The sequence below is a fragment of the Felis catus genome, chromosome B3 (assembly GCF_018350175.1).
Source record: "Felis catus isolate Fca126 chromosome B3, F.catus_Fca126_mat1.0, whole genome shotgun sequence".
Taxonomy (NCBI): domain Eukaryota; kingdom Metazoa; phylum Chordata; class Mammalia; order Carnivora; family Felidae; genus Felis; species Felis catus.
In genome coordinates this window covers 145,181,699-145,198,545 of record NC_058373.1, presented here as the reverse complement: position 1 = coordinate 145,198,545, position 16,847 = coordinate 145,181,699, and the positions used below count along the sequence as shown (strand labels likewise).

Here is a 16,847-nt window from a genome sequence, read left to right as displayed (position 1 = left end):
AGGGAAAACCTTGGGGCGACCGGGTGGCTCGGGTGGTTAAGCGGCCAACTCTTTCTTTCCACTCAGGTCATGATCTCATGGTTTGTGAGTTTGAGCCCCACACTGGGCTCCGTGCTGACAGTGCGGAGCCTGCTTGAGACTCTCTCTCCCTGTCTCTCTCTCAAAAATAAAATAAACTTAAAAAAGAGGCGGGGGGTGGAGGGAAAAACTCACACCTGCCTCTCCAGTCCTAAAGAGATATAAGACAAAACCAAACGTGCCGTCTTTACATACTTTTTTGTATATTTACACAGACACATACACACACTCACGTGTGCCCACAAGGTAACACAAAAACACATACACACACAGGGTTAACACACTTACTCATTACTCTGAAAGCTGCTCGTTAAAGGGCACGAAGGGCACCCCTCCCTCCGTCTCCTCACACCGTATTTCACATGACTAAACGCCTCAGTAGATGAAGGAAAACGCTCCGATGATCCCATGTTCACCTTCTTGCGAAGCCACCACGCTGCTGTCCATGGTGGCTGCGCCGCCTCGCGTCCCCACCAGAAGCGCATGGGGGCTCCAGCTTCCACATCTTTCCCTCGACACCTGTTACATTCTGTGTCGCACTCGAGCCGTCCCCATGGGGGTGAAGCAGGGTGGTGGCTGACGATGGGGAGCACTTCACCCGCCCGCGCCCGTGGGCATCTGTGCACCATCTCTGGAGAAATGTCTGCTCAGCTCCTCCTCCTCCTCTGTTCATTCTTTAACTAGGAAATCCTCCTGTCTCTATACATTCTGGACACTAGAGCATCATCAGATGTGATGTGCAAACACTTCCACCCATTCTGTGGGTATCTTCGCTATCTGAACAGTGTCCTTGAGTGCACACACGCTTCTAACTCTGGTGAATCTAACCGATCGAGGTTTTCGTTTGCTGCTTGTGCTTTCGGTGTCATGGTTATGGTCTGTTTTTTTTTTAAGTAGGCTTCACACCCAGCACGGAGCCCAACGTGGGGCTTCAACTCCAGATCCTGAGACCAACGCCTGGTTCGAGTTCAGGGACTTAACCCATGGAGCCACCCAGGCGTCCCTATAGTTACGACCTTTTAAATAATATAGTTTTGTTTGTACAAACTAAAATATTAAATATTTTCTAAGTCAAGCTTTTGATAAGTCATATTAAAAAAGACTCATTTGGGGCGTCTGGGTGGCTCAGTCGGTTGAGTGTCCGACTTCAGCTCAGGTCGTGATCTCACTGCTCATGAGTTCGAGCCCCGCGTCGGGCTCTGTGCTGACGGCTCAGAGCCTGAAGCCTGCTTCTGACTGTGTGTCTCCTTCTCTCTGCCCCTCTCCCACTCACTCACTCCATTTCTTCCTCTCAAAAATAAATAAATATTAAAAAAAAAAAAAAAGACTCATTCAACCCATTCAATTAAAGTTCTAAGCGGTGAGGGGCATCTAGGGTGGCTCAGCTGGTTAAGCATCCGACTTCAGCTCGGGTCATGATCTCACAGTTCTTGGGTTCAAGCCCCACATCAGGCTCTGTGCTGACAGCTTAGAGCCTGGAGCCTGCTTCGGATTCTGTTGTCTCCCTCTCTCTCTGCCCCTCCCCACCTCACACTCTGTTTCTTTCTCTCAAAAATAAATATTAAAAACACTCACACTCTCTCTCATTCTTAAAAAATAAACATTAGAAAAAAAAGTTTTTTTAATTACAAAACAAAAAAACACCTCTAACAGGCGAGTTAAAAATAGGAGGCATGTCACGGACCTGTTTACGGGACCTCATGGCTGCTTCTTCCAATGTTTCCGCAGCTTCAAATTTGCCTTGTCGTCTATAAAGTGCCCCGAGGTTTTTCAAAGTAGTTGTAACAGTCGGACTGTAGGAAAGCCCAGGATACACAGAGTATTAAATGCAAGTTTCAGAACTGTCAACAACACATAATCTAAAGGACTAAAAGACACGTTCGTGAGAAACACTTAAGTTTCTACAGTATTTTCTCAAGCAGCAAAATTCTAAAACAGTTCTTCTATCCCAAGGATCCCCTGCCTACCAGTGCTGTGTGAGTGAGGCGACTCCGACCCTTGCGGTAGACTCTCTGAGGGGCCAGGGCACGCTGCACTGAGCCCTGTGGCCGCTGGGACACGCCCGTGTGCTTTCCAGGCTGTGGCTGTCCCCAGGCCCTCTGGCAACAGAAACAGCCGTGCTGGGTGTGGCTAGTAGCCATCGTGCCTCCCCTGGGGGCTGAGCTTATTCTGCGCTGGGCAGTAAAGAGGACACGGCAGTCCTAATGTTGCTGTTCACGGTCTCCCTCCTCTCCACATAGAGGGAGACGGAATGAGCACATGGGAGCCAGAAAGAGTGCGACGTGTGTGAAGAAGAGTGTGTCTCTGCCCATAACCACAGTCTTACTAAGAAACTAGAAATAAACCTAGTTCCTTTCAGCATATGTAAGTACTTCAAGAGACTTCTTTCTTATTAACAATAATAGGCGCTTAAGGTACAGAAACAAAGAAACAGTGCCTGAAGGGCTGTGTAGATTAAGCATCCCATGCTTGATTTTGGCTCAGGTCACTGATCTCATGGTTCGTGAGTTCAAGCCACACATCAGGCTCTGTGCTGACAGCATGGAGCCTGCTTGGGATTCTTTCTTTCTCTCTCTTTCTCTCTCTGCCCCCGTCCCAAGGCACATGCTCTAGCACTCTCTCCCCGTCTCTCTAAATAAATGAACATTTCAAACACAAAATTACAGGTTTTTGGACGGGAATTTGAAACAACAGGGGACTGTGCAGGCACACCATCTTACGGAACTTTACGTGTTCGGTCATTTACAAGCTGCCCTTAAAGCACTAGCACCTTCCAAGTAGTTCTATTTCTCTAGGTAAAAAGACATACCTATCAACTTTGCAGGCTTTGTACCAGCCGCCATATTCTCCAAAAGATGTCCCATCCTTTTGCTTTCCCTAAATTATAACAAATGAGTAATTATTTTTAAAGCAACGTATTCAATTCAGAAAATCTCTCAAAACATCGTGTTCTTACTTTGCATTCTTCTCTTTCTTCAGCGTGCATCCAAATGGGTTTATTTTCATCTAGGGGAGAAAACATAACATACTATGAAATCGAAGCACGGGAGAGCCCACTGAGGGGAGGCTGCCAGGTTTCAGCGACCGTAGAAACTGGAGAATCAGACGTAACTGCAGAGGTTGGCGGCTGTCTACCGAACCTGACGAATGCTGAGGCTCCTACAATGAAACTTTAGTGCTAGAATCTTCACGTAGCACTGGGGAGTATTCAGAATTTGACAAAGCTAGCATTAAACAAAAGTCCAAGAAAAAGGAATAAGATGCTTGGACAGAACCTGGCAAAAGATGCGAGATACTCCCTTACGGTCTTAACCTTCCGGAACCTATACCAGGCCACTCCATCCAGCGCTTCTAGACAACCAGCGTGTCCACACCACACCACACCACGGAGGGTAAGCAGTCTGAAAAGTGACATCTATGAGAATATTTTTATGACATGAAAAATGTTTAGGGTACAAGTCTGAAGAAAAATAAGCAGTATTTGTGATTATATGTAAAGCATGGTTTTAATCGTGTAAATCAATCGGCACAGAAAGAAGGAAAACACTTGAAATCATGGGTGACCTTCACCTTCCGTGTCTGCACGCAGGAACCTTTCAAGGACCGGTTTCAGGCTCCCGAGGAAGAAACCTATGCTCACACCAGGTCACCCGCTCACTAACCACCTACCCTGGCCCAAGTCACTTAGTCTACAGTGTCCTCACTCCTAAAATGGATTAAGGTTTGATCCAGTTCACAGGAATGTTCAGAAAATGAAACGAGATCACACACCGAGACTGCCTGACAGAACTGATTGTCACTTGGCATGTCACAGGACACTAAAGCCTATTTTAAATACTGGTCTTGAGAGAGTGAACAGTATGTGACGCTGCACTGTGGGTGCAGGGTTAGCCGTATCTAACTGAACTATTCCGAACTATTCTGTTGCTGGAATAGCCAACTACACACCAGCTAATAGAGCACGACTCCCAGACGACACAACAGGTCGCACATGTCAGTATGTGCACCGTGAGCAGCAGGTCCCTGGGAGACTGGAGGTCACACATCAATGGCCACAGGACACACATATCTTGCCCAAAAAGAAATGCCTTCTGTCCTACGCTTTAACATGTGCATGGAAGGCAAATCCAAATACAGGAACACTGCTTTTTTAACTGGAACCCAATTAGCTGTGGACTTTATACTACTGTTTTTAGCAAAATGAAGCTAGCAAGTCATAAGGAAACAAATATTCCCCAAGAACAGAATTTTGCAAAAGCAGCATTAAGGAAAGGACCTGAAATCACTACAAAGTCCAGACAGCCTCCGCAGTTAGGCGAGGATATGGAAGCCCCTGTGAACTGTACGACTCTGGGGAGGCACTTGCTGTCCCGTCCTGTGTCAACTGCAAACAGAATCCACGCTCAGAATGGTGAGCCTGGGGCATTCCCAGATTCTCAGAGTAAAAGAGATTTACCGCTCCACTTACTAACGGGAGAAAAATAGTATTAATACACTTCAAAGATCTTTCAAGAGTGGTTTCTAGGAACTCTCTATAAAAAAAAGTATTTATTGGGGTGCCTGGGTGGCTCAGTTAGTTCAACATCCAACTTTGGCTCAGGTCACAATCTCATGGTTCATGAGTTCAAGCCCTGCATTGGGCTCTCTGCTGTCAGCACAGAGCCTGCTTCAGATCCTCTGATTCCCTCCCCCCTGCCCCTCCCCGACTCGTTCTCTCTCTAAATAAATAAAAAAAACATAAAAAATAAAGGATAAAGAAAACACTTATTAACCAAAACCTCTTTCCCTATGCATTATGAGGTTTCCTGCGCACCAGTAACAACTGTCCTCATTCCAAATGCTTTATGTAACACCTGATGTGGGGGGGGGGGGGGGGGGGGGGGGTTCTTATGTAACATACAAATACTGTTTTATTGAGCAATTTAAATCCTACAAAATATTTGTTCCAAAACTGTGTATTAACTACCTATGATACTTAAGGAATATGGAGACAGGCCTTGGCTCTTTAAGGCAGTCTAATAATCCAGTGGGCCTGGGATGGGGTTGACAACTTGCACTTCTGTCTGACAGGTCACAAGTGGTGCTGATGCTACTGATCCCTGCTGGCACTTTGAGAACCAGGATGACAGGACAATCCCAGAACCGTTGATGTCTCCAGAGAGACTTTCTGGAGTTAATGCTCTGAACTGTGCATGAAGCCAGGCTGGACTCTGGAGAGGGCAATGAGGCAAGATGTGGGGTGGGTGGCCTATCACCCTTCACTGCAAGAGGCACGACACCCTGGGGGTACCTGGAGTAACTGGTGACACCAGAGCAAGTACGCGGGTGTTCTCCAATGCTCACTGGCTGGTAGGTGAGTGAATGAGCCTAGGACTACGCACACTGTGCCATGTCCTCTCCTCTCAGCACTATCTGCAAAATCATTTCTAAAATTCAAATTACATTGTCCCTTGAAAATATTAGGATGATTTGGGTATTACCAAGTTCCAGCAGGAAATCGCTCTTAATGCATTCTGCAACTGTATACGCTCAGCAGCAGTAGTGTAGTTCTTACCATCCACAGAACCGAACTCCCTTTCGTGTGCACGAGTGAGAATCTCTTTGTACAGTGTTTCTGCTTGCTTGAATTTTCCTTGCTTCAGATAGCAGGAGGCCTTAAAAGAAAATAAAGTACTCAGTAATCTTCATATATAAATGAAATATACACTCTTACCTACAGGCTAAATTACAAAACAAACTTCAAAAGTTCAAAGAAAAGGAATTCTGGCTCTATCTACAGAGTGTGCCTCTATCAACATACCAGGTTATTTTTCGTTTTGGCCACATTGGGGTCGTCAGGCCCCAGTTTTGTTTGGTAGATCTCAAGGGCTCTTTGATAATAATATTCTACTTCTTCATATTTGCCCTGATTCTGGCACAGTAAGGCCAAGTTGTTCAACTGCTTAGCAACATCGGGGTGATCCTTTCCCAAAACCTGGAACAAAATAGAGTGTATTAGAAACACTGATTTGTTTCACTCCCATCCAATCCATTCTCCACCTACGAGAAAGATCCTTCTAAACAGAAACGGGACTGTGCCTAACCTCCAGGCTTAATGCCATGCCTCCCTGTGCCCTGTAATAATAAAAATAACTTCACCAGAACTCTTATTCTTGGGGGTGAGAAGGAACCGTACATGCTTTAAACTTCAGTTCTTAGAATAAGCCCACACAGTAGCTGGCAGTGGTGGATCATGCACGGTCTAGAGACGAGGACACTGTTCTATAAAGGCTGTGCTGGCATAACTGCCAAGGTGTGGAAGAGCCCTTTCTGACTCCAGCTGTTGCACAAGACTCATCCCGATGTGTACAGCCTTCAAAGGGAATTTCCAACTATTCCACTCGCACTAAGCCTCTGCAGTCACCCCAAACCACTTCCCCTCACGTGGCAAACTCCCCCTTCAGGGCTCTCCGAACTCTCATCCCAGATGCCTGACGTCCTTCTCCCAGTCCCCCCAACCACACCACCCACTGACTAATCAACCCTCAGGTCTCTGCAGAACCCTCATAGGGCACACTTCCCTACATCTGACTGAAGGGAGCCCCAGCCCGCCCTCACCCTGGTAACTCACAAGCATCCTGGTTTCTTCCTTTGCAAGAATCACTAACCAAAACTATCTCATTTACGTATGTAGTCCACTGCCCATTATAACCAGGAGTGCCAATGTTACATCTCCTTCACCAGTGTAAATGTCAGCATCCACAGAGGTATGGACACACAGATGAATAAATACTAAACTATTTCTTCAGTACCTTGGACAAGGGATTCATTCTCTCAACATTGTGCCTCCCCAAGAAGGTATGCTGCCCCTCCCTCCCTCTCTGCACTCCCTTGCTCTCCCTGCCTGTGAACGTTGTTTAAGACTCAGTACAAACACTGACCGCTTATGGGAAGCCATCCCCGGTGCACCACCCTCCTGGGACTTTGGGGGGCCCATGCTCTCTGCACACTCCTGGAATTCTATCCTGGAAGCCAACTACATCCTGTGCCCCCTGGGAAGGAGCTTTCTCTCTGATTTGTAAATCACCAGCTCTAACCAAGCAGGGGCCTCCAAGAACTCAACACGCATTGCTAAATGAGTAAATGAAAGCCACTATGTACGAATGAATCTGGTAGATCACCGTATAGAGTTCATAATCCTTAATTTGATACTTATGGGTTCTCCTTGACTTTAACCCTAGTCTACTCAAAATCTGACCATTTTATTTCATAAATATCATGTAGACGGCAGCAGAAAAGAAGTTCTCCTGCATAATTTGATGATGAGCCGTTTTTTACTTCCCCTTGCCATATGGCTGAAAGTTAAGTGACCTTGCAGTATCGCGGGTAAATAATCACAAAAAATACCAAGTTAAAATACTACTCTTGGTCATTCATGGAATGGACCGGACACCTGAGCCTCCCTACTGCTGGAATTGACAAGCTACATTTTTTCCAATACCTAATTACCATAAACTGTAGCTCCTGGCGTAATTAACATCCATGACACTGACGTCATCTACAGTTCTGAGTTACACTTTAGTTCTCAAAATAACTTCATCTTTTAAGCATTACAAGCGTATTTGGTGACTTTATTTTTAAATTTCAATGTGTTTCTTCTCGACAGGTACATGCCCCATTGTGAAATGGTGTGCCCTTAGGCCTTCCACGGCCAGTGCTCACAAGTTCCTCCTTCTGCAGGCATTCCTAGGCCACATCAGGCAGGGCGGGCATACACGGACACCCCCACCCCTCTTAAACACCGGTGTGAATGGTGTGAATGGGCCAATTGGCTGTGTTTTGCAGGCTGTCCACGTCATACCTTATCCAATGAGTTATTTTCAGGAAATGGTCAGTCACCGCATACCACAGGGGTCATCTCTCAAAACTTAAAATCTGAAATACTTAGAAGACACAAAACACCACATCTCAAGACAATAAGCACCACTCCTCTGGCCGCACCTTTTCTCTGATCTCCAGGGCTCTTTTACACAGCGGCTCGGCCTCTTTGTACTTCCCTCTCTTGCCGTACAGCACTGCAAGGTTATTCAGAGTGGCCGCCACCTACCAACACAAAAGGAACGTCAAGGAGCGGTACAGGACTGACGGACAGGACTTCAGATCTCACACATCCGTCGGTGCCCAGTGTGCACAGTGAAGTGCTCTTCAGCGAAGGAAGAAATAGGACTTCGGTTAAAAGCAAGAGAGCAATTCACTATATACAGATTCTACGAAGTAAAGTGCAGAATACAAAAATTCAACAATCAACATCAGCAACATGATCTTGATTTTTTTTTTTTAATTTCACTGGAAGCCACAAAGCCAACCCAACCAACGCAAACACAGATCTGTTTGCAAATCTGACCAGATTTTAAGAAGAAGGTAACATAAATTCTTCAGAAAAAAAAATTATAGAAGTACATGCAATTTGATTTAAGACAAAAAAAAAAAAAAAAAGTACGTGATCCATTTGAGATGGTGACGATGAACGAGTGTGCACCAGCACATGCTACATATCAGAGTCCCCAGGACTGAAGTTTGTCACTGCTATCAAATAAGTCAAGACACCTACCTGTGCCATCTAGTGAAAAGGCAGCTCTTAAACCTTCCCTGTTGAGTTTAATATTAAAATGAGTTGGGTAAAAAAAAAAAAATAGGGAAAATAAAATGTAAAAAGAATGAAAGAACCAGATATACAAACCGCGGGATGATCTTTGCCCAAAGTTTTTTCACGGATGGCCAAGGCATCGTTCAGTAGATTTGCGGCATCTTTGTATTTATTCTGGTCTCTAAATTGAAAGACATACAGTAAGTGTTTTGGATATAGCTTACTCCATCTTTTTAAAATGTAATTTTGAAACCACAGAAATAAAAGCTCCAACTATTTAAAAAATAAATCAACAATTAAAACTAATAAAAACACCTCTAGTGTACAAGAAAAAGCTTCCACCAATAAATGTGAACTGGAATCCAGGCCTGATTAGTTTCTGAAGCTTGCCCTCCCCTCTAGATCACCAGGACAATGCCGCCCCCACAAGGCGAGCTGCCCCACACAGAACAAGTGAGCCAGCCCAAAAAGTGGGCACAGCTTCACCTTCTAACAGATAGAACTGATGCCAGCATCTGAGCCCAGGCTCTGCCAGTTACCGGCTACAAGGCTTTGGGACACGAAGAAGCCTCCCACAGTCCCAATCAGCCCATCTAGAAAGGAAGTGTATGACCTAACTCACAGAGTTGCTTTGGAAGGTTAATGATATGCTATGTATATAATGAAAAAGCTAGTTAAAAATAAATATGGTACATTATAGTGTCTTAATCCGGTATGCAACTTGCCACCATTTGCTTGTAGTAAGAGGAATGAGGATATTTTTTTGACTGTGGTAAGACAGAAACACCATCAGACCAGACCCAGCCTCTGCCCACCTTGGTTTATGTACTGACAATGTGATTACAAAAGCTAGCACACATGTTTCTTAACTGAGTAAGAGCTGTCCAGCAAGGCTTCGCCCTACAGAATCCAGTCTGTCCTACAAAACATGGGAAGGGTTCAGAAGGCCTATGGAACCTCTGAAGCACACTAATTCTGGCCAAGCGTACTGAGATTTTTTCCTCCAATTATCCTACAATTATACTACACATTATGAACTGGCTCAAACTTCTTGTGAAAATCAGCAAGTATGACAGTTTTAAAACCTGCTAGAAACTTATAATTAGTAACAACAACTAAACGAGACAAGGTATACTGAGCACCCTTCTAAACTGTGCCATAACACATCAGGGACTATAAACCAATTGGCCAAAGTGAAGTCACACGAAGAGCAACCACACTGGTTCTCAGGCGTGGCCCCCAACCAAGGACAAGCAGCCTCAGCTCCAACACATGAGAAACCCAGCCAGCAGTCCTTGAACCAGCACACCAGGAAAGAAAACCAGGAAGAAAACCAAGACTCAGAAAAGTTAAAGGCTCCAGACAACATCTTCAGTCTTGGGGCCATTTAGCAGAGATACAAACGGAGTTGTCCTGACTTTAAATTCAGTGTTCTGGGGGCGCCTGGGTGGCTCAGTCAGTTAAGCGTCCGACTTCGGCTCAGGTCATGATCTCATGGTCCGTGAGTTCGAGCCCCACATGGGGCTCTGTGCTGACAGCTCAGAGCCTGGAGCCTGCTTCGGATTCTGTGTCTCCCCTTCTCTCTGCCCCTCCCATGCTCATGCTCTGTCCCTCTCTGTTTCTCAATAGGAAATAAACGTTAAAAAAAATTTTTTTAATAAAAAAATAAATTCAGTATTCTGGCTTCTCCTTGAGGACAGGAATTACATATTCCTCTTTAGGGCCTCACAGGAACCAGCCTAAAATCCTGCCTATACTTGTGTGTATCAAACATGTTGAATGGGGACAATGAAGAAACACAAACCCTTTATTTGCAACCCACAAAACTGGAAGGGCCACAGCAAACCACTCCTACTGTGTGAGTAGTAACTTCCCCCTCCTCAGGTCCCCACTCACCCGTCTCTGATCTAGTTCAGGTTAGGTGAGCTAAGAGACACGCACAAAGGGCTCCAACATGTCATTCCCTGGGCCATAAAGGCTAATTCCTCAATTCCCTTCAAAGTGTTCGCCAGGGGCTCCTAAGGGAGGAAGCGTGCTGGAGTGACAGGAGAGACAGGGACACAGACACAGGCTGGTCCCCACCTTTAAGGGACACGACTCTAGGAGAAGAGAGAACAAAGCGCAGACAGCCCCGATGCCGAGCACAGTGCACAGGCGCCAGAAGAAAGGCTCTGGCGACACAACAGGGGCAAAGGGAGAGTGGGATCCGAGGCTCAGAAAAGAGAGAGAGCTGACAGACAGGTGGGAAGGCTGTTCTGGAGGAAAGAAACCTGGTACAGAGCCTGCTGGAAAAAATCAAGAGTTGACTCTGGCCAGAGTGAAGGGTGCATGTGGGCTATTCTAGAAAGGCTGACCTAGGTCATTTTGGGCAGCGTCTGCTCCACAAGGTGACAGCCTCGCCATAGAGCTCGCTGAGTATTTTGAATTTAACCCCCTGGCTGTTTGAGGAGAAGTGAACAATAAAGCTGGCGAAGCAGCTTACGGGCAAGTTCATTAAAAACACGGCCTCCGGGAAAGACCAGAGGAGAAAATGAGAACTACTAGCCTGTACACCAAGGCCAGGATGTTCAGCATGGTAGCCACGTCCGGGTGGTCGTGGCCCGAAGTCTTCTCCAGGTCCTCCAGGGCCTGCTTGCAGAGCGGCACGGCCACCTCGTAGCGCCCCTGGGAGGCGTACTGGATGACCAGGTTGTGCAGAGTGCGCAGGCGCGCCGGGATCTCGTAGCCGCCCTGCTGCGCCGCGGCCGCTGCACTGCTGTGCTGCTGCTGGACTGCACAGACAGAGTTTCACTTGAGATGTGCCGAGAGGAAATCATCCGGACGACACCACTGAATGACACCTTTCTTCTCTAGCTTTGGTCTAGGGTGGCACTTGGGCCCCACGCTACGGACACCCACGCAGCACTCCCCAGGCAGGCTGCGTAACATCAGTAACTTGTCAGGGGTGGTGTGAAGCCCCCAACAGAGCAGTCAGACTGCCCTCGGCACCAAACTAATTCTGCCTTTCCAACCCCGTAAGAGTCCACACTTCACATCTGAACCGTCTATGCACGACCCTATCTCGCAGGGGCCGGTCTAACGTACTACTGTGTCCCACCAAGAAACTCTCTGAAGTTCTTTTGGGAAACATAACACCATCCAAGTGCACAGAGGGCTGCTCCCGTGAGGCAGGCCACTGGCGCGAAGATGCCCACTGATTGTGGCAATGACATCACAACAGGACAAACCACCTTCTGTTTCTAGGCTGCCACTTAACCACTCCCCTTCGCCAACTTACTTCCTTGGCCGGGTTCGTCGTCATCATTTGGGAAAAGGTCATCCAGAGGTTCTTTGGTGGAATCAGTGTCTTTGTCCTCCTATAAAATCAACCCAGGACAACTTTAGTGTTACGAGTGCTCTAAATCCTGTACTGGAAATCGTTAGTGTAAATTTCATTTTAACAAAAAATCTTAGAAAAGATCATCTGTTTTTAAAATCAAATACAGTGCACACTTGGAAAACCTAGAAAAGATGGTGGATAATAAATCGGAAGACTAAAAACAACAGAGGACTGTGTTAAGCCACAAAAACATTTTATATTTGTTCTATAAAAGGTACTGTCCTCATGGAGATTTCACAGGTATAACCTTATAAAGTTATGTTTTAAACACTAGACATTTCTGAGAATAAATATGATTCAACAAAAAATAAACAAAATAAAAACACAGGATTATCCACAATGTGGCTTATCCATCAATTTAGCAAAGAGTAACACAAAGCACGCAGGACCAGAACTCAAACATTAAAGGAAGGTGGGCGGGGGGCGAGGGGGGCAAAAGCCTGCCTTAGATTCTTCACTGCATTCTGAAGAAATTCAAACAGAGAAGGGGAAACTCTTACTTGAAATACATTTTACTTGGAAACCAAGTATGTAAAAACAGACCAAAACGGCCCATCTCTGAATGCCACAGACCTGGAGGCTAGATCTGTCCTCCCTGCTCACTGCCTCCACCACAAGATCCCTAAGAGCAGTTTGAAACCTGCCAGCTTTGAGTCTGTGACTCAAGTGTCCCCACAGATTAGCGCAGGGGTCAAAACCAGGGCTACACAATGGACAGAACATACAACAGCTTGACCAAGTGAGAAATCAGCAGCACCCCGGGGGCAGGTCACATCACTCGCATCTGGACGGGTTAATCTAAGAAGTACACAGAAGTCACCTAGATAAGATTCCTGTCTGGGATGTGTCGTCTAAATATACTCACAGAGAAACATCACACAAACCCACACTGCAGAACAATCTATGAAGCAACTGGCCTATACTCTTCAAAGATATCTATGTTATGAAAAACGAAGAAAGGTGGGGTTTTTTGCTTCTTTTGAAAAGGACCTGTTACAGGGGCGTCTGGGCGACTCAGTCGGTTGAGCGTCCAACTCTAGATTTTGGCTCAGGTCAGGATCCCAGAATTCATGGGATTGAGCTCCACGTCAGGCTCCGCACTGACAGCAAGGAGCCTGCTTAGGATTCTCTCTCTCTCTGCCCCTTCCCCGCTCACGCACCACTCTGTCTCTCTCTCTTAAAATAAATAAACGTTAAAAAAAAAAAAAAAAGACCAGTTTCAGATGAATGACGACTAAGTGAACCAGACGCTGCCATGGTGAAACAGTGCTATGAAGGGCTCTGCCAAGACAATCAAGACAAAGTGAAGAGCAGGTGACGACTGTGCCCGTGTTAAACTGCCTGACTTGACCTGGCCCTGGATTCCACAGGAGTCTGTCCTCATGCCAGGGGGATAGGCCCAGCAGCAGGGGAATGTGGCATGAGGTATGCCGCGTATTCGAACACAGTTCACAAGAAACAGTCGTTTGTGTAGATGCTGAGAGGCAGAGTTAGCTCACTGTTAGCTCACTTCCCCAAGCCAGATATTTTTCAAAATAAAAAGTTTTCAAAGTCTCTATGAAAGCTTCCAAAACTATCCAGTATTCTAGGTGAATCGCTGGCCGGCTTCAGCATCTCCATTTATTCTCATTCCAACAGCAGTGTATAGCAGTGCTTCTCTTACAGCAAAACGTTCAGTTACTCCACAAGGGAGCAATACGGCAAGCCTAATCAAACGGGGTGCTGTGGACTGATGTGCCCCCGCCCCCTCCCAAATCCTCTACTAAAGCCCTAACCTTCAACATGATGGCGCGTGGAGAAGGGGCCTTTCAGAGGCAACGTGGGTTAGACGAAGTCATGAGGATGGGGCCGTCGTGACAGGACTGGTGTCCTTCCTCACACGAAGAGGAAAAAGGAAAAGACGCTAGGCTGCCCTCTCGCTCTCTTCCTCTACCCACGCACGAAAGGAGGCCATGTGAGGACACAGCCAGGAAAAAGGCCCTCGCCAAGCACCCGACTGCTGACACCCTGATCTCGGAATCAGGAGAAATAAGTCACGCGGCCTATGGTATTCCATCAGAGTGGCCAGAGTGGATGAAGACATGCACCGTGGTGACGGGAGATGTGACATTAGGGGAAACTGAGTAAAGGATATATGGGAATTCTCTTCACTATCTTTTCAACTTTTCTGTGAATCTAAAATTACTACAGGGTGGCTGGGTGGCTCAGTCGGTTAGGCATCTGATTTCAGCTCAGGTCGTGATCTTACAGTTTGTGGGTTCGAGCCCCACGTTGGGCTCTGCACTGACAGCTTGGAGCCTGGCATCTGCTTTGTTTTTCTATCTCTCTTTCCCTCTCTGCTTGTGCACATGCACGCTGTCTCAAAATAAACATTTAAAAAATAATTAATAATAAAAAATAATAATGAAATTAGTCCAAAATTTCTTTTAAAGTTGTTAACTGAACAGATAAAAATGGTGGATGGAAAATAATCAAGACTGAGATGAACCACCAAAGAGAATCAACAAAAAAGGAGAAAAGCAAAATCCCTGGTGAACCCTAACATTCCCAGCAGAAGTAGGCAAGAAGGAAGCAGGAGTGAGGGAGCAGGAGACCCAGGTGGTGTCCTGGGAGCAGGGGGAAGAGAGTCTCAAAGAGAAAGTCAAGACCCACAGCACCACAGGCCACAGACTTAGTTACAGATTACAAGGCTAGATGACAAATGACTGCGTGGGACCCACGCTGACCTGAGAGAGCTCCAGCAGTGCGCTGGGTGTGGAAGCCAGACCCCATGGGTTAAAATGTCCAAGAGATCTCCAGCCGGGACAAACCTTGTCAAGTGCCTCTGTGCATCGTGCCTCACATTTACAAAGTATTCTTACGTTTCTGACCACTGTTCTAAAACACACATGAGGGGCACCCAGGGGGCTCAGTCGGTTGAGTGTCCAACTCTTGATTTCGGCTCAGGTCATGATCTCATAGTTCCTGAGATCAAGCCCCACGTCGGGCTCTGCGCTGACAGTCTGGATCCTGCTTGGGATAGATTCACTCATTCATTCATTCTCTCTTTCTCTCTCTGTCTCTGTCCCTCCCTCGCTCACGCGCATGTGCTCTCTTTCAAAAATAAACTTAAAAAAAAAAAAAAAAAAAGAACTTGCAAACACATGTATGAAAAGCACATGGCAAGGAGAACCTCCATGACTTGCCCAGGAACTAAGTCCCAAAAGTTAGAATCTCTGGTCTTGCTACCTGCAACCACTAAAGCGGGGGCGGAAAACACTGACGGCTTTACTAAAAGAACCTACTAACTACAGCAGGGTTAACTGTCAGTACTGCATTCCTTCTGAACCACTTACGGATGGAGAGATGTCATCATCGTATTTTTTTAACTGATTCATGAATTCCAGATGCTTCTTTTCTTCCTCCAGTTGGGCCACAGACTGCTCACTCTTCTGTAATTTCTGCTGCGTGTTGGCCAATTCATCCCGCAGCCACTGATTCTCCTGGCACAGGCGACGAACCTGTGCCCGCAGCTTCTGTTTCTCCGACTCGACAGCATTCAGGTGATTGGACAAAGCCATCATAACCTGGACAGACAGAAGCGCTGACAGCACTGCAGGGTCCGGCCCACACGTCCCCCTCCCGCCCACGCACACTGTGCCTGCTCTCCTCACGCGGGCAGGGACGTGCCGCGACACAGACAAGTACCGCTGCTGCTCACTTCCCTTCCCACCCTCGGTCTCACGTACACAGGGGCGCGGGCTCAAAACATCTACAGGAACCCCACGCTGCTCTGCCGCTTGACAGCACCTCAAATAGACTAGCAATGGACACACAGCTAACTCTTCTGACAAAACTGTTACTTTTCCACTTTCTATCTAAGTGGCTCCAACATAATTTCTCAGAGACCCTTTTCCACATCTGAGAGTGTGTGCCCGAGCAGGCATATGTGTACGGGGGTCACTCAGGGAGGGGCTGGTGACGGAGCTAGAGAAGGGCGGGCAGACAAATCTTTGATGTTCCAAGGTAAGGGAAGAAATCTTTGTAGCTCGCCAGGCTGTCAGAATGTACTTTGCATTCATAAGCTTAAGTCCAGGCTGTAAAATCTGGTGACGGCCCCAGGGCTCTGCCTGTGGTACACTGATTAGTTTCAGGGACAGGCCTGCCTGAGGCATTAGCAAGCTCCTAGAAGTACACGCGCAGAGTGAGCTGGGAAAAGTCGGCCCCAGTCCATTCTGTCTTTAGACCATGCAACTGCCTTTCCCTCTACCATCCTCCTAGTTTCAAACCTGAACTCCAGAAAGTAAGGCTTTTTTCTCCTTTGTTCTTAACCCTAGTACTTGCCAAACTAAAAAGGAAGTCCATATTCATATCACTTTTCAACAGAATTTGCCTTATAACAGATTCACAATAAGCAAACACAAAGTTCCACAATTAGTCTTTCACACAGTGGGAATGAAAAACTCTAGAATGAGGGTATGAATAGTCACTGTGGAATAGAACAGTGTCCTCTTCATGGATGTGGGACTTAGGAACCTAGCAGGCCCCACTTCTTTCTTCATTCACCGCACAAGAGGAAAGCCAAGAAAAAGAGAGGCCAAATTTCAGTGTATGTAAATTTACCTGAAATGTGCTGGCAGAGCCAACAGTTATCAGGGGAACAGTTACCACCTAGCTGTTTCTAATTTTTCACCTGTATGTCCAGCATGATAAAAACAAAGGTTTAGTCAAAAAACAAAGGTTTAGGGGCACGTGGGTGGCTCAGTCGGTTGAGCTTCCGACTTC

General features: G+C 46.5%; 1 protein-coding gene across 15 annotated transcripts in view; it reads right to left on the bottom strand.

The window, feature by feature from the left end:
- KLC1 (kinesin light chain 1) overlaps positions 1–16,847 on the bottom strand; it is a 51,478-nt gene that overhangs the window by 19,304 nt on the left and 15,327 nt on the right. For all 15 annotated transcript variants that reach the window (XM_019833681.3, XM_045060586.1, XM_045060590.1 and 12 more), the window contains exons 4-13: positions 15,419–15,649; positions 11,982–12,060; positions 11,250–11,475; positions 8,798–8,885; positions 8,059–8,160; positions 5,879–6,052; positions 5,633–5,732; positions 3,035–3,084; positions 2,888–2,955; positions 1,763–1,871 (exon numbers count right to left, since the gene is read on the bottom strand). In XM_019833681.3, the coding sequence (XP_019689240.1) occupies positions 1,763–1,871; positions 2,888–2,955; positions 3,035–3,084; positions 5,633–5,732; positions 5,879–6,052; positions 8,059–8,160; positions 8,798–8,885; positions 11,250–11,475; positions 11,982–12,060; positions 15,419–15,649 (1,227 nt within the window). The remainder of the gene's footprint in view (positions 1–1,762; positions 1,872–2,887; positions 2,956–3,034; positions 3,085–5,632; positions 5,733–5,878; positions 6,053–8,058; positions 8,161–8,797; positions 8,886–11,249; positions 11,476–11,981; positions 12,061–15,418; positions 15,650–16,847) is intronic.